At 41.3% G+C, this 18,501-nt stretch overlaps 1 protein-coding gene across 8 annotated transcripts in view; it reads left to right on the top strand.

Moving 5' to 3' along the window:
- abi3bpb (ABI family, member 3 (NESH) binding protein b) overlaps positions 1-4,950 on the top strand; it is an 89,772-nt gene extending 84,822 nt beyond the window's left edge. For all 8 annotated transcript variants that reach the window (XM_083633972.1, XM_083633973.1, XM_083633975.1 and 5 more), the window contains one exon: positions 2,024-4,950. In XM_083633972.1, coding sequence (XP_083490098.1) covers positions 2,024-2,139 — 116 coding nt within the window. In that variant the 3' untranslated portion in view covers positions 2,140-4,950. The remainder of the gene's footprint in view (positions 1-2,023) is intronic.
- Positions 4,951-18,501: the final 13,551 nt, after the last annotated feature.

Raw genomic sequence — 18,501 nt, 5'->3', positions numbered from 1 at the left:
CGAACGGGATGAGCGACTTTTGAGCCCATGTAGCGGAGGAGGGGCGAGGCATCCTGCACTGGTGGAGGAGCGGAGGGAGCGGTGAGAGGTTTGGGGCCTAACCATAGATTGTAGGTACAGGGGGGGCTGTCTGGTGTACCGCCCTGTAGGCCAGTACCAGTGACTTGAATTTGATGCGTGTCAAGATGGGAAGCCAGTGAAGGTCCCGGAAGAGGGGAGTGACATGAGAGAATTTGGGTTGGTTGAATACCAGACGGGCTGCAGCGTTCTGAATGAGCTGAAGCGGTTGGATGTCAGAGGCAGGTTGGCAACAGGTGTGTCATCGTTCACATTGTTGTCCAATCACAATATTTATTCAGCGGAAAACGTAGTTGTCAGGCATTGCAACCTGTGAGAGCGAGAGAGAGAAGCCGAATCGAGAGTGGGCGTGCTTTCATCTAAACTTGATTGGAAAAATGCGGTCTTGAAGCGAGACCATGGACTGTAAATAATATGGAGGTAGCCACTCCCGTTTTGAGACGGTCGATGTTTGAAGCCTAGTGTGGTTGTCGCCATCTTGGGGTCCTTGTGCAGCTCGCATGACACAGCACGAGACCAGGGCTTTCCCAGAGCCGCAGCTCCACCGGCTATTGGTCCGTCATCATCAAGCTGAGCGATCACTGGACAAAACAGTCTTTTCTATTGTCTATTTTACTCTAAACAGGTGACTTATATAAAAATAGACCCAATAGACTATAGACTATAGACCAAAACCGAGTCTTGAACCAGGCTGTTAACATGTTTAATCCTGTTACAAAGTGGGCCATTTTAACACGTTAAGTGCCATAGCCGAGATATCTCGTCTTACATAATCCAACGCTTGAGTGCCAGAGCCGAGATATCTCGTCTTACATAAACATTTTTTTTTTTTGACGGTGGGACATCAATCAACAACTTTTACATCTTCGAGATCACTATTGGAGCAAGAGAATGTGTATAATCTATTTTACCGACCACTAAGTGGCGACAGTGCTCTCCTGACTAGAGGAAGGCAAGCATTTTTTTAACTTGTCACGCCATTCTCACCCCAGCCATTCTCATGAAAATGGATGGGGGAAAACGCTTTCGTTTTCGCGCTGATTGCTGGCGATGCGGGATTGCAAATTTACATAATAGATTACAGGTGGAACACACTTTGAAACACGCAGCATAAATATGACCAGAATCGCAAAAGCTTCTCTCAACCAAAACTCCAAGAAGCGAGCGAGTCCATCCCGACTTCCTCAAACAGCGGCCGCGCAGCCACAGGCACAGGACAGCAGCAAAACACTGAGACTGGTGACAAGCTTGTGACGGCCGCTGCAGCCAAGAAGAACGCCCATGGAGGGAGGAGTTGAAGCAACTCTCCCTCTCGCTCTCTCCCTCTCTCTCTCTCGAGAGAGAGAGAGAGAGAGAGAGAGGAGAGAGAGAGAGAGAGAGAGAGAGAGAGAGCGCACAGAGTGGGAGACAAGGGCACCCATAATCACAGGCACGTGAGGTGGTTCTAAAAATCCATTTATCTCCAAACTCTCTGAAAATCTCTGAAACCATGCTGTACTCAACGGCTAATATCTACATAACTACTAACTCTGCAAACTAACTCTTTTAGACAGAGAAAGCACACATTCTATTAGTTATTTTTAGATGATTGGTGTTCACGAATTCTTAACAGAAAATAATCCTCGGCTCTTGTAAAATGAGCCAGAATCCTCAAAAAAAAACCTGGCACAACTTACCTACAGGATTGAAAAAATGGCTGGCACTCAATGTGTTAACATGGGGTGAACGAGAGTCCAGCCTCAAGTGGCCATTTGAGCAACTACAGCTTTCAGTCTCACTTCAGTGGTTTCCTCTGTCAAACCCAGAGTTAGCCCACTGTGCGGGGCTGAAGTGAAAACAAATCAACCGGGTTAAAAACAAAAGCATTGACCTTGTTAAAGAACGTGTTCCTAGTCGACTGTCCTGGTTCACATAATGATGTTGCCTTGTTGTCCCCTGTGTTCAGGATACTACAGAGCCATGAGACAGGAGCCCGTGTCCTTCGGCCCGATCGGAGCGCACTCCCACATCAGCTATGTGTCATGGTACGAGTGTGGGACGCCCATTCCTGGGAAGTGGTAGGACCCCTCCGCCCCATGCAGAGCCACCCTTGAAGAAGCCCAGGGAGGAGTCGCACAGGCTGGGATGGCGACCGGAGACCTACCGTTCCCCCGACTTTATGGAGATTTTTCCCTAGCTTTATTCCAGCCTTACAAAATCGGAACTTGAAATCAACAAATCATGCTCTCAAATTGATAGACCACGCTCTTGAATTAAGATAGGGAAAAGTATCCATACTATTTCATGTTCCACCTAACCCAGTGCTGTAAAAACATGTACAGGACATACTTGTCAGGGAATTTGTAACGAGAGCGCATTTTTTGATACGTAATAGCAAACATGCCTCCTCCTTATTTATCAAGGCTAAACTGATCGAGAAACAACCAATAGGAAGAAGCACGGAGACATCGTTACTCTCTGCGGCGTGGGCTAACGACTCACGCTAGATATATTTTTTGTGTTGAAATAATGGGAAGCTGGCTCCCTGGAATACTATTTTCATAACGTGTGTGATGTTTATTTATCAAAAAGGTCTTTGATCATATTTCTTCACGAGGCGAGAGTCACGGGGTTTGGGATGTGACGCAACGCTTCTGCTGTTCCTCTGGTGTAGATTTTCATGGCGGTTTCAGAGTAGAGCTCCTCCGACAGGCCGTTCTGGGCATTGATTTTCATTAAAACTCGCTCAAGCCAAAATGTTTTTTAGTGTGAATGTATGGAATCACCCTTTATCATGTAATCAAACAGAATAGGTTTGAGTGCAAAACCTTCCACACTGCACTTACATTTTGTTGTTGTTGCAAGTAAAATAAATCTGTGATTAAAAATGTATTAATTTGAATCAAAAACTTTGCGAATCCAAAAGTTTGTTTGCAAATCCAAAAGTTCATAGTAATAGCAATGTTTGAACTGGTGCATATAGATTGCTTCTTCTTTTTTTTTTCAAACAAAACCTTTGGATTCACAAAAAAGTTTGGATTTGCAAACAAAAGTTTTTGATTTGCATTAATACAGTTAATATTTAATCAAAAATAATTTTACTTTCCATTAAGCATTTTTCAATTGCATGCATTTTTGATTGCATGACACAAAAGTAACTCCATATTATGTCCAATAGAACCAGGCTTCTTCTGTTGGCCACAAACCAGTTAAGGATATAAAGTGCCTTTGTCAAGTGCAGCGATGTCCAGTGGTTGAACTAAATAGTACATTTTCTGGAAAACCAAAATCAGAGACTCACTTCATCTAAATTTCGGCGCAAAAGCCTACATCTCATCAGTCACACAGTAAAAATCACACGGATCTTTCAAAACCTGACAGACGTGTTATTTTCTCTTGTCTCCAGACTCATCGAGCGTATTTCAGGATTGGAGAATGGAACGCGTTTCAGGACATTTACTTTGTAAAAGTGAGAATTGTCTTCCTGCTGCGCTGCCGACGGCCCAACCGGCCAAGCAGGAACGTAAACAGACCGCAACTGCCGCTCCTGCTGTCAACGGTACGAACTGCTGACAGATAGAGTCTCTGTGCCTGTTTAGTTCCAGCGGTTTAGTTTCTGTCTGTGATCACAGAGACTCTAATATGAAACGATCCTCTCTAATTCAATTTGACCAGTTTCAACAAATTTGACTTGTTTTTGCCAGGAGAATAGCTTGTTTCAAGACATTTACTTACTAAAAGTGAAATTGTCTTGGAGAAAGTTTCTTGTTTCCAGATTTTCTTCATTGTTTTATGATGATTTCTTGAACAAAGAAGTCATATTGCATGAATCAAGTGCAGTTTACGGAAACCAGCAGATTATCTGCCAGTGCAGAGAGAGAATCTGACTGAAGATATCATGAAACTAGAAGGCCACTCGGACGTCCACAAAGGCCAATTAGTCCGGTCTGTTATGCTATGGATATTTCCTGAGTCAGATCAAATTTGTTCCAAAAGTTAATGGGATCTTCCTTGGCCCCTTCCACGAGGTTTCATGAAAATCGCCCCAGTAGTTTTTCCGTAATCCTACTTACAGACAAACAAACAAACAGAGAAACGGCACCATAAACATAGCCTAAACTTCCCTGGCAGACGTAATAACCTGATAGGTGGAGTCAAGAGAAGACCATGGACAGCTCGTCAGTTTTTGCCGTGTTCACCGACCAGACAAGCGCAGCCGGCTCGTCTGGGCGCCTGAGCCCCTCGCAGGGGAACCGCAAGGCTGGAGGCTTCTACACTTGCAATTTGCACAACAAAAATGTATTTATATGTATATGGAGAGAATGTATTTTTTCAATACATTTTTGCAGATGCATTTCCCTCAGCCTGGCCTTTCTTACTGTACCGTCCATCATGGGCTCTTCTAATAGCCGCCAAAGCAGGGCAGAAATCAACTTTCCGCCCATTAATTTGTACATTTCAACAGCCTCTTTTTGCTATTTCACCAGCCAAAATCTGAGTAATGGAATAGGAAAGAAGCTACAAACGTTTACAAACTACAAAGCTTTACCTGCTAAAGTGGCTAGTCGAGTAGATCAACTTATAGCCACCGTCAAAGTGTCTCGCTATTTGGCTGCTGTTATTTTCCCACCCTGCCGACCCTCACATACCCGACTATGAAGGCTCTATTACAGAGGGCTTATAGGTACGCTGTGGAGGCGGGGCTTGAACAATAAAGTGATTACGGGCATTTTCTTTGTATATATGATGTCATTTGGAACGCAGAGAGAAGAGAGCTTCGGCAGGACAGAGGTGTCACACTTTTGGTTTAAATGAGAATGTATGTTAACATGAGGCTGTACTGTTGATATGTTTTTCTACATACTTTTATTTCTGTATCGATTTTCAACAATAAAGACATTTTGTTTCCTTTTTTAAATGTTGTTCCTATTTGTTTCTCTATGACTAAGAACGTTATTTATAGAAGCTAGTCAGCTACAAATACATTCTTGTAGAAGCAGCTGAAATAGGAAAGCATTATGAGGTTCACTGACTATAAGAAGAACGCATATTAACTGGTTAAAGGGCTACTTTGCCGCTTTTCAACCAGCTTTGTAGCGACTTATACGTACTTATGTTATACGTACATATTTCTGCCGGCAAATCAATCAATCAATGAATCAAAAGGGTAAAACATCCATTTCCCTTTCTCATATTCTGAGCCCAAAATCTCCACTTCAGTAGTTTAAAATTTTCCAGTTTTATTCCTATCTACAGCTATATTCTGAAGGGTTTCGCAGAGGGGTTTGTTTATGTATCATTCCTAGCCTGATTTATATCGCATTTTATTCCTAAATACATGGCGAAAATTGACTTTTTATGACTGTTGACAGTATTTTCTGATTTATGGAGTGATAAGAAGAGATATCCAAAATTCCATCTGTAAAAACCTTTGCCTCTAATACGTCAGCAAAATGAAACGAGAACTTTGAACCTGGATTTTTTCCAATGTTAAGATTTATGTCCTGGAAATGTATGCAAATTTGCACATATTGTATAGTAGATAATGCATCATTTGCATATTTAAACATAAAATGTCAATCTTCTCTCTTTCTTCTAATACAAAAGTTTACTGTTTTAATGTGAGTAATCAACTGGGGAAGTTTCATGGTGATATATATTATTTAAAAAATGTTGCCTATAAGGGGTGTACCTTAAATCACTTCTCTGACTTTTTGGGGACATTTTGTGTATGTGAAAGTGTTAGCATGCACACTGCAGAGCTGTGTATGTGAAAGTGTTAGCATGTACTGTACACTGCAGAGCTGTGTGTATGTGAAAGTGTTAGCATGTACTGTAGCCTACACTGCAGAGCTGTGTGTATGTGAAAGTGTTAGCATGTACTGTACACTGCAGAGCTGTGTGTATGTGAAAGTGTTAGCATGCACACTGCAGAGCTGTGTGTATGTGAAAGTGTTAGCATGTACTGTACACTGCAGAGCTGTGTGTATGTGAAAGTGTTAGCATGCACACTGCAGAGCTGTGTGTATGTGAAAGTGTTAGCATGTACTGTACACTGCAGAGCTGTGTGTATGTGAAAGTGTTAGCATGCACACTGCAGAGCTGTGTGTACTGTACCCTACTCAAGGGCGTAGGTTTGATTTGGAAAGTGGTGGGGACATTTGGCAGGGGGTCCGGGGGCAGGCCCCCGTGGAAGAAAATGTACATTTTAACACGTTCACTGCCAATGACGAGTTGAGTCGTCAAAAAAAATCCAACGGTTGACTGCCAATGACGAGTTGAGTCGTCAAAAAAAAAAAAAAAAAAAAAATTGACGGTGGGACGTGGATCAATGCCCCCCACGTCTCCTATAAAAATATTGGAGCCACCGAACGTGTACAACCCATTCCACCGACCCACTAAGTGGCAACAGTGCTCTCCAGACTAGAGGAAGGCAAGCAAAAAGCAGTGTGAGGAAGCCATTCTCATGAAAATGGATTGGCGAAAACGCTTTCGCGCTTGGGAGCTGGCGGTGGGGTTTTGCAAATTTGCATAATAGATTACGGGTGGAACACACTTTGAAACACGCAGCATAAATAAGACCAGAATCGCAAAAGCTTCATCAAAGCTCTCAACAGAAACCCCAAGAAACGAGCGAGCCCATCCAGACTTGCCCAGCGGCCGCCAGCAGACAGGAGCAGCAGCAAAGCCGTGAGCCTGGTGACGCGAGGTTACAGCAGCAGCAGAAACGAGCTTGTGACACGCCCGCTGCAGCCAAGAAGAACACACACGGAGGGAGGAGTTTGAAGGAGAGGGGTGTTTCCTGCTGTTATGCAGGAAATTACTGTTCAAAACTATTGTTTAGATGTATGACGTCTTACTGATGCCAAAAATGAATGGTTAAAGTGACTGTTCTATCGAATTTCACAAAAAGCTATTTATCTCAGCTTAAATTTTCAGACGCTGAAACCATGCTGTATTCAAGTGCTAATGCCTACATAACTACTAACTCTACAAACTAACTCTTTTAGACAGAGAAAGCACACATTCTATTAGTTCTTTTGAGATATTTTGTGTTCACAAAATCTTAGCAGAAAAGAATCCTCGGGTCTTGAAAGATGAGCCAGAATCCTCAAAAAAACCCTCTGGCAGAAGCTACCTACAGTAAAAAAAAAGACGGCTGGCAGTGAATGTGTTAAAGTAAAATGCATCAATTTGGTATGAAGAACTACACACATCACATGAATATCCTCATTACTATGCTGTGGCTTTACAATGATCAAAAAGATTATTGTCTCATTATATATTCTACATACAGAATTCAATCAGTCAATTCAGTCAATAGAATGCCAGGATAGTGTCATACTGTATGATCGCTGAGTCAGGGATCATGTGACACTATCCTGGCATTCTATTGGTTGTGAGTTTTTGATAGGGTTGTGTCACAGAAAATCCGAGCGTAGACAAAAGATCCAAGAGGAGAAATTCCAAGAGAGAGCACACTCAGTTTGAATGGAGAGGGGAGACATTTGAATGGAAGCACAGAGTTTGAGCACAAGCAGAGAAAATCTAAGCGTGAGCAGGGGATATTTGAGTGTGAGTGCATGAAATCTGTCCATAAAGAAAGGTTTTGAGCGCGAGCGTAAGGTTTTGAGCGCGAGCGTATAGTTTTGAGCGTGAGCGTATAGTTTGAGGACAAGCAGAGTAAATCTGAGGGCTTTTTGAGTCCAAGGATCCAAAATCTGAAAGTGAAATTGATAAATCATGCTCTCAAATTTCTTGAACAACCTCTTGCATTATGATAGGTAAATAATTCCATAGCCCAGGCCGCATAGATAGCGGCCGAGCCTATAGGAATCGAGCGCGCGTAACGCACAAGATGCCTAGTACTATGAGTCTTAATTTTTTCCACACAAATTGAATTCAAGAACACATTAGTGCCAGAGGACATAAATATGTTTTGTGTGTTCCATCATCGTTCCATCATGTACAGTAGATTCGGCTGACAACGTTTCGGCCTGGTGGCCTTTGTCAAGTCATGACTTCACATGACTTGACAAAGGCCACCAGGCCGAAACGTTGTCTTTTTATTAAACTCATTGCATCGGAGCCAGAGTGTGCGGTTTCTATTCTTTCTATGGATTCTTGTCCGTCACCGGCACCTCGCTGAGATTTCACGGTGTGCATTCTCTCCATTTTTGTCACACTCATTATGTCCATGTATTTACAGTCAATGCTCTAAATACAGCAATTAAACTTCACTGATTTGCTGAGATTCGGTAAGATCAGTAATCTACTTTTGCTTCCTTGGAGGAGGGAACCCTTTCCAGAATAGTATGTTGTTTTTCTGGATTGCAACCTTTTATGTGTGTGAATGTTTTGCTGAGGACAATGACTGCAGTTACCAGGCAGCTTATTTCAGGGATTAAACCCCACAAATCCAGAGTTTGAGCATCTAACAGTTGTTTTCAGCTGCTCCGGTAGTTTGACTGCTTCACACACTTTGGAATATTGCTACAGAATGTTCCAGCATGTTGAGATTGGTTGTCCTTCCAGGAAAACTGCAGTCTGTTATTGATGAACACTGATCGCCAATGGTTGGGGGTTAAATGCCTGTGAATGTGATCGGCTGCTTGTTCACCAATAGTCACCAAAAGCTACAGAGGCTGATTATTAAGGATTCTCCTTGATCCTTCTTTCAAAGTCGATCTTCTCATCTAGTCAACTCAAGTCAAGTTTATTTGGTAACACTTTACAATAACGTACACAAATCCTATAGTAGTTACTAGTAAACTAACCATTAACTAATAGCCAGTTAATGAGTAGCTAATGAAAAATTTGGCATTAGTCAATCACTAGTTAATCATAGTTAATGAGTAGGTAGTCATTAGTTAATGATTAGTATCTAATTTCCTGAGTAGAGTAGTTAATCATTACCTAATGATTACTAAATGTTAGCTCGTGAATAGAGTAGTTAATCATTACTTAATGATTCCAAAATGTCAGTGCGTGAATGTATTAATTAATCATTAGTTAATCATTAGTTAAGGTCACATTGTGAGTATAGTAGTTAATCATTAGTTCATGATTAGTTGTTAGTTCCTTAGTAGAGTAATTACTCATTAGTTAATGGTTAGTCAATGGTCAGTTTGGGAGTATATAGTTAATTGTTAGTTATTCATTACTTAATTATTACCTGTCCATTAGTTACTCTTTTTGTGTACCCTATTGTAAAGTGGTGCATCATACTCAGTAGTTTATGAATACTGAATCATTACTTAATTATTATCTGTCTATTAGTTAGTCTTTTTGTGTACCCTATTGTAAAGTGGTGCATCATACTCAGTAGTTTATGAATACTGAATCATTACTTAATTATTACCTGTCCATTAGTTACTCTTTTCGTGTACCCTATTGTAAAGTGGTGCATCATACTCTGTAGTTTATGAGTACTGAATCATTACCTGTCCATTTGTTACTCTTTTCGCACCCTAATATAAAGTGAAAGATATCCTTATCAAATAACCACTCCCTCCAGGTGAGATTCGAACCCTGAACCCCAAGATTGTTAAATTGTAAGTCTGGTTCTCTACCATCTGAGCTAACCAGGCTATTATTTGGTAGAGCCATACGATAGGTCTGTAGAGTCAGAGACTAAGTATTATGTCCTATCCACATACTACTTTCTGTTCAAGTACTTATAGTTTTTAAGATATATTCCACCCAAATACTACCTTCTCTCCAAATACTTATAGTTTTAAAGGTATATTCCATCCAAATACTACTTCATGTCCAAGTACTTATGCATGTTTCAGCCAAATACTACTTATGTCTAAGTACTTGGAAGTACTTGGACAGAAAGTAGTATTTGGGTGGAATATACCTTTAAACTATAATACTTGGTCTCCGGCTCTACATTAGATAGTATGGCTCTAACATGCAACAGGCTGGTTAGCTCAGATGGTAGAGAACCAGACTTACAATTTAACAATCTTGGGGTTCAGGGTTCGAATCTCACCTGGAGGGAGTGTTTATTTGATAAGGATATCTTTCACTTTATATTAGGGTGCAAAAAGAGTAACAAATGGACAGGTAATGATTCAGTACTCATAAACTACAGAGTATGATGCACCACTTTACAATAGGGTACACAAAAAGAGTAACTAATGGACAGGTAATAATTAAGTAATGATTCAGTATTCATAAACTACTGAGTATGATGCACCACTTTACAATAGGGTACACAAAAAGACTAAGTAATAGACAGATAATAATTAAGTAATGATTCAGTATTCATAAACTACTGAGTATGATGCACCACTTTACAATAGGGTACACAAAAAGAGTAACTAATGGACAGGTAATAATTAAGTAATTAAGTAATGAATAACTAACAATTAACTATATACTCCCAAACTGACCATTGACTAACCATTAACTAATGAGTAATTACTCTACTAAGGAACTAACAACTAATCATGAACTAATGATTAACTACTATACTCACAATGTGACCTTAACTAATGATTAACTAATGATGAACTAATACATTCACGCACTGACATTTTGGAATCATTAAGTAATGATTAACTACTCTATTCACGAGCTGACATTTAGTAATCATTAGGTAATGATTAACTACTCTACTCAGGAAATTAGATACTAATCATTAACTAATGACTACCTACTCATTAACTATGATTAACTAGTGATTGACTAATGCCAAATGTTTCATTAGCTACTCATTAACTGGCTATTAGTTAATGGTTAGTTTACTAGTAACTACTATAGGATTTGTGTACGTTATTGTAAAGTGTTACCGTTTAGGTATATAGCACATTTACACAACCAAGGTTGACCAAAGTGCTGAACAGCCAAACATCAAATAGACACATGTATGCAGTTGGTAAAATAGAAATAAGAAGAAAATACATAACAATATACACAATAGGCACAATAAAAAGTAAAATGGTGACAAGCAAATTAAAGAATAGAACAGATGGGTGACTTAAAAATTCCAATCTAAACACAGAGAAGCTTCCTTACAGTTTCAGATGGACTGTGTCCTCACATCGGACACTGATTAATTAAGACAAACAGCTGTTCTTTTCCCAGATGTTAACTCTGTGCTGTAGACCAGTGGTTCTCAACCCTGGGTCTGGGGACCACCAAGGGTCCCCAGCAAATTGATTAATTGAGCAACTTCTCCATTACCTCATTAACAAGAAGTTAATACATTTATAGAATGTAGAAAAATGACTGTTTTCATGGTTTCACTGTTATCTCTACCTACAATACAGACAGTCATGGAGTTCTAGACTAAATAATCTCTAACAATAAAATATTCTCAGGTTTGAGTCAGAGAGACACAAACTCAACTAGAGATCTGTGGCTGTAATGTGGGTTAGTGGTGTTTATATGAGAAAGGTTGAGAAAATCACTGGTTTAGTGCTACAGTAGCCTACAGCGCTGCTCCTGCTATTGTTTTGTTTTGATATCTGGCTGTGGCGGTAATATATGATGTAAAGATGTCATGGAGGAACAAGAATGCAAACTACAGTATACGTTTAGAACGTCTGATTTCTTTTTTTAGGGCACCACAATGGAAACAGTAAAAGAAGTAGAGTTGGCACACTGCTGTAGACTGAAGAAATGTCATACAATAAATCTACTGCGAGAAGTCCAAAGCTGTGTGTGGACTCTACTTTTTACTGGTTACTGATTATTTGTTTGCCCTGAACCTGCTTATTGAGTGGATGTGCGTGCTTTACTTTTTATTTTCACCACAATGGAAATAACCCTCAGGGCTTTATTGTTTTCCTGACTTTTCCTTGTATGCATTCAATGCCTTGGCAGAGCTGCTGTTTATTAAAATGCCAAATAAAATCAACCAATAAATCAATCAACTTTTCCCAGAGCGTATTTGCGTCCCAGAGAGTATTTGCACTCTGACTTGACTATCTCAGCTGTAGTTTTCATTTTCCTCCAACCAGATTTTCTCACACAAAAACGCTTTTTCTACCACAAACTCTGTTATCCAAGATCCATTTCGTCACCCAAATGCGCGGTGGTCTCGAATAAAAACAGAAAAAAATAGATTTATAAGATTGGAAAAAGTACAATATGAGACGTTCCATATGTCACATTCCAGCCGTGACAGGTGAAGTCATTAAGATGACAGAGTGGGACATTTTCGGGGGTGGGGGGGGGGTGGTATTATGGTTTCAGGCCCATCTCTTCACCAGATCCTCCATCCTCATATTACCTCCCCGATGTCAGGGCCCGACCGACCGCACTCCCAATTAGAAACACCAACAGGGATCCACGGATTACATCACTTTTCCACCGCCGAGCTCCGAGCGCCGCGCCAACGCCAATCCCAACACAACGCTCGCCCAAACCACAGGAACGAGAGCAAGGAGGGGTAGGGAAGCAATCCAACACTCTGAATGGTTTCTCTGAAGTCAGAGGAAGGTTTGAAAAAGAAAAGAAAAAGCAGGAAATTCTGTCACACGTTAATAAGAACTGAGGAGATCTCCCACTGAGCGGAACACACTGCTGTGATTGGTTGAAGCCAGTTACGTAATGCAGGAATAGTCCAAATGAGAATTAGGGTAAGTGGTGGGAGAAACGTGCTCTATTGAACTAATGTACAGGTCTGTTTGCAGGGAAAAACTAAAGGTAGGTACAGAGCCCCTATAAAATCCCAAAAGGTGATTTTTTTTTTTTGTGTGTGTGCATGTTGGCTCAGTGGTTAACACAGAATGAATGGCGCAGGTTCGAACCCCAGTGCGCAGGTCCTTTCTGTGTGCAGTTTGCATGGACTCCCCGTTTTCGTGTCGGTCCCCAGGCGGGCACTGTGGTTGCCAACTGCTCCTAGTCTAGGAAGTTTCCTAGAAGACAATGTTTTTTGGGGGGCGATAACTATAATAAGCTGTCCGCACAAGAAAGAAAATGATGCTGCCAGATAGTTCGTTTTTGCATAACCATCTGGGAAAGGGCTGGCACTTTCAAAAAATACCTGGCAGGTGATTGGATAAAGCATCTGCCTATCGCATCTATCACAGGCTCGCTCTCGCTGTCATCACACCTAAAGCCTGCCCGTAGCTGCCTCATAGAATGCTGATTGGTCAGAACCACTGGTGGTTCAGATTCAAACCATTAGATTGGAATGTAGCAAGATGGATTTGTGGTGTGATCGTGATCTCATGATCTTGCGCAAATCCAGCTGCCTCACAAGGTCAAAAGAATATCACCTTTCAGGACTTTTTGGGGCTCTGTCTGGAGATTCTGTCATTATGAAGAATAAAAGCAAATACAGCTTGATCCCCATTACCAAACACTGACACTGCATCCAAAATGTCTATTAATGATAAATAGGGCAACTGGCAGACAAAACGTCTTCTTCTGACATGACGTAACCCTAAAGGTTTAGTCGTTTTTTAGTTTGCAACGGAAAGAGTGAAATGCAGGAAATTATGCCATATATCGTCACTGTTGGGCACAGGTGGGGACTCGAGTCACATGACCTGGACTTGCCTCACAGTTTTAATTGCTTGAGACTCGACTTGATGCATGAAGAGAAGACTTGACTTGATGCTCGACTTGATGCATGAAGAGAAGACTTGAGACTTGACTTGATGCATGAAGAGAAGACTTGAGACTTGACTTGATGCATGAAGAGAAGACTTGAGACTTTACTTGAGACTTGACTTGATGCATGAAGAGAAGACCTGAGACTTGACTTGAGACTTGACTTGATGCATGAAGAGAAGACTTGAGACTTGACGTGATGCATGAAGAGAAGACTCTTGAGACTTGACTTGATGCATGAAGAGAAGACTTGACTTGATGCTCGACTTGATGCATGCAGAGAATACTTGAGACTTGACTTTAGACTTGACTTGATGCATGAAGAGAAGACTTGAGACTTGACGTGATGCATGAAGAGAAGACTTGAGACTTGACTTGATGCATGAAGAGAAGACTTGAGACTTGACTTGATGCATGAAGAGAAGACTTGAGACTTGACTTGATGCATGAAGAGAAGACTTGAGACTTGACTTGATGCATGAAGAGAAGACTTGATACTTGACTTGATGCATGAAGAGAAGACTTGAGACTTGACTTGATGCATGAAGAGAAGACTTGAGACTTGACTTGATGCATGAAGAGAAGACTTGAGACTTGACTTGATGCATGAAGAGAAGACTTGAGACTCAACTTGATGCATGAAGAGAAGACTTGAGACTCGACTTGATGCATGAAGAGAAGACTTGAGACTTGACTTGATGCTCGACTTGATGCATGAAGAGAAGACTTGAGACTCGACTTGATGCATGAAGAGAAGACTTGAGACTCGACTTGATGCATGAAGAGAAGACTTGAGACTTGACTTGATGCATGAAGAGAAGACTTGAGACTTGACTTCATGCTCGACTTGATGCATGAAGAGAAGACTTGAGACTTGACTTGATGCATGAAGAGAAGACTTGAGACTTGATTTGATGCTCGACTTGATAGATGAAGAGAAGACTTGAGACTTAACTTGATGCTCGACTTGATGCATGAAGAGAAGACTTGAGACTTGACTTGATGCATGAAGAGAAGACTTGAGACTTGACTTGATGCATGAAGAGAAGACTTGAGACTTGACTTGATGCATGAAGAGAAGACTTGATGCATGAAGAGAAGACTTGAGACTTGACTTGATGCATGAAGAGAAGACTTGAGACTTGACTTGATGCTCGACTTGATGCATGAAGAGAAGACTTGAGACTTGACTTGATGCTCGACTTGATGCATGAAGAGAAGACTTGAGACTTGACTTGATGCATGAAGAGAAGACTTGAGACTCGACTTGATGCATGAAGAGAAGACTTGAGACTTGACTTGATGCATGAAGAGAAGACTTGAGACTTGACTTGATGCATGACGAGAAGACTTGAGACTCGACTTGATGCATGAAGAGAAGACTTGAGACTTGACTTGATGCATGAAGAGAAGACTTAAGACTCGACTTGATGCATGAAGAGAAGACTTGAGACTTGACTTGATGCATGACGAGAAGACTTGAGACTCGACTTGATGCATGACGAGAAGACTTGAGACTCGACTTGATGCATGAAGAGAAGACTTGAGACTTGACTTGATGCATGAAGAGAAGACTTGAGACTCGACTTGATGCATGAAGAGAAGACTTGAGACTCGACTTGATGCATGAAGAAAAGACTTGAGACTTGACTTGATGCATGAAGAGAAGACTTGAGACTTGACTTGATGCATGAAGAGAAGACTTGATACTTGACTTGATGCATGAAGAGAAGACTTGATGCATGAAGAGAAGACTTAAGACTTGACTTGATGCATGAAGAGAAGACTTGAGACTTGACTTGATGCTCGACTTGATGCATGAAGAGAAGACTTGAGACTTGACTTGATGCATGAAGAGAAGACTTGAGACTCAACTTGATGCATGAAGAGAAGACTTGAGACTCGACTTGATGCATGAAGAGAAGACTTGAGACTTGACTTGATGCATGAAGAGAAGACTTGAGACTTGACTTGATGCATGAAGAGAAGACTTGAGACTTGACTTGATGCATGAAGAGAAGACTTGAGACTCAACTTGATGCATGAAGAGAAGACTTGAGACTTGACTTGATGCATGAAGAGAAGACTTGAGACTTGACTTCATGCTCGACTTGATGCATGAAGAGAAGACTTGAGACTTGACTTGATGCATGAAGAGAAGACTTGAGACTCAACTTGATGCATGAAGAGAAGACTTGAGACTTGACTTGATACATGAAGAGAAGACTTGAGACTTGACTTGGTGCATGCAGAGAAGACTTGAGACTTGACTTGATGCATGAAGAGAAGACTTGAGACTTGACTTGACGCATGAAGAGAATACTTGAGACTTGACTTGGTGCATGAAGAGAAGACTTGATACTCGACTTGATGCATGAAGAGAAGACTTGAGACTTGACTTGGGTTCTGGGGACTCGACTTTGACTTGTACTTTGATGACTTGAAAAAATGTCTAATGTCTTGACTTGGACTACTTGTGACTTTACTCTGACTTGTACTTTGATGACCTTAAAAGCTTTCTAAAGTCTTGACTTGAGATCTTGTGTTTGTGTAAATGACTTAGATTGAAAGTGACCGACCCAAACACAGAGAACGCGCTCCAAAACCACAGGAACGAGAGCAAAGACGAAGTTTTTATTACCAAGGCAGAGCAGAGCAGAGCAGAGGGGTATTTCTGTCTCTCAGAGAGAAACTATCCAACCAACTGAAGGGTTTCTCTGAAGTCTGCTGGGAGTCATCCGAAGGTTTAAACAAAATCAAAATAAATACAAAGCAGGACATTCTGTCACACATGAATATAAGAGCAGAGGAGATCTCCCACTGAGCCTTAGAAACACACAGCTGTGATTGGTTGAAAGTTATGCATGCAGGAATAGTCCAACTAGAAGCAGAAGTTAATGAGAATTAGAGCAACCTGGTGGGAGAAACATGCTCTATTGAACTAATGTGCAGGCTGGTGAAAGTCTGTTTGCAGAGAACAACTAATGGCAGGAGATGATGTCATAGGCTAGCTGAAAAATAAAAGCAAATACAGGTAAAGCAGAAGGAGTGAAAGGCAGGAAATGACATCACATATTGTCACTGTTGGGCAGAGCTGCACAGGGTTTCAAGTCACATGAGCTGCTGGGCCCAAGTCACAGTTTTAATTTCCTTGAAACTTGATACACGATGAGAATAATTGAGAATAATTAATTTACTTTGGTTCTGGTGACTTTAGGACTTGACTCTGACTTTTTTTTTTTTAGTTTTACTTACCATGCGTTGAAGCTGGAATATTCAGCTCTGTGCGATCATTAGTCCAGAACATGGATATCCCAGCCGCCTTGGTCCCGTTAACACCGACACAAACACACAGCACGTTGCTCCCGTCCGTCTGCTCTGCTGTTGAAACAGCTGCAGCCGGGGTGTGCGTCTCCCCTAGGTGCTGCCTGCAGTCTGGGTGGGCAGCACCGTGAAACAAGGACACTTACTGTACAGCCCATCAGCGTTAAGGAGCTGTGACCACTCGTCTGGTTTCACCTCCATTCATAGGCTACTTACTTAGCTTCACCTACACAGCTGGCCACTGTTCTCTTTAACCTCAGGCCTCCAAATGTCACACTTCACCTGCTGATTTTCTTCAAGTCACAAGCAAACAGCATTTCGGCGTTTTTGCTTCTGCTCTTCATATTTTCCCACTGAAACAGGTGGTTGGATCAGACTTATTGGCTGGAATTCTTCATGTTTTCCAGGATTCCTTTTTGTATTTTGGGGATTTCTTGTTAATTATGTTTACATTGTGATCAAGAGAATTACCAAACGAGGTGAACATGTACTTGTTAATTTCACTGTGACTCTACACTGCAACAAAACTTCCAAAGTATAAAGTATAATTTTAGGACTTGTTAACAGACTAAATTAGTTGTTAGGATGCCTATTCTTTGCAGTGTGAGATGAACGTTATATCCTCTGTCAGTTTGGATTGAGTTGTACCATACTGACACAATATTTTGGGGTAAATGTTTCCTGGAAACGAGCTGCCTCTCTGGGGACGGGTGAGGCAGATAAAGGGACGAAACCTACCGCCTGCGGCCTGAGCAGAGACATCTGACCCAGCACTAACGCACGTTTTTAGGGTTTTTCTAAGGATTGCCTAAGCGGTAATGTTCTTCTGACAGAGTTTTTTTTCCCCCCTTCTCTTATTCCACCAGCATACCTCGGTCTATATGACTCACATCGTTTCCTGCCTTCCAATTTCCCCCTGAAACGTATAACGTTTGGCTCGGTCCAAGACGTCTCCCCCCAGTTCACTGACTTCTCATTATGCTGGTTCTCTTGGCTCTGGCGGGACCGTTCAGCGTTAGTAACTAAACGCAGCCGTGTGTGAAGGTGAAGCTATACGCTGCTGCGGTGGGATGACATCGTTTCCTGCATTTAAATCTGTCCCCTGTGAACTCAGAACCCTAACCCTGGATATATGACTTCAGAAGAAGATGTTTTGTATTTGTGTTTTAGCCTAAAAACAAAACCATCCTAAAATGACCTCACATTCTGCTTGGCTCTATGTATCCACTTCCAGCCTTCCACCTTTTTGACCTGTGACTCCTTAAACTGAAGCAAAGTTTAGCTGGGACCCCTTGTCACATGCTGCATTGTCTACAGTGCCAGTTAAGATTGATTATTGTTTTAATTAATCGGTTAATCATTTTGTCAGAAAATGTCGAGTCAAAGTCAAAGGAGTCAAAGGATTACATCTTCAAATGTCTGGTTTTGTCCAAACCCCAAAGATACTGTAAAACTACTCCGTCCACCACCATTCATATTTTTCGCAGCGCTGGTACAGGGAGAAAGCAGGAAGTGACTTTCACTTTGGCTCTCTATTACATTAAGAAG

Source organism: Poromitra crassiceps, assembly GCF_964638095.1.
Source record: "Poromitra crassiceps genome assembly, chromosome: 3".
In the NCBI taxonomy this organism is placed as follows: domain Eukaryota; kingdom Metazoa; phylum Chordata; class Actinopteri; order Beryciformes; family Melamphaidae; genus Poromitra; species Poromitra crassiceps.
This window is presented reverse-complemented; position numbering and strand designations above follow the sequence as displayed.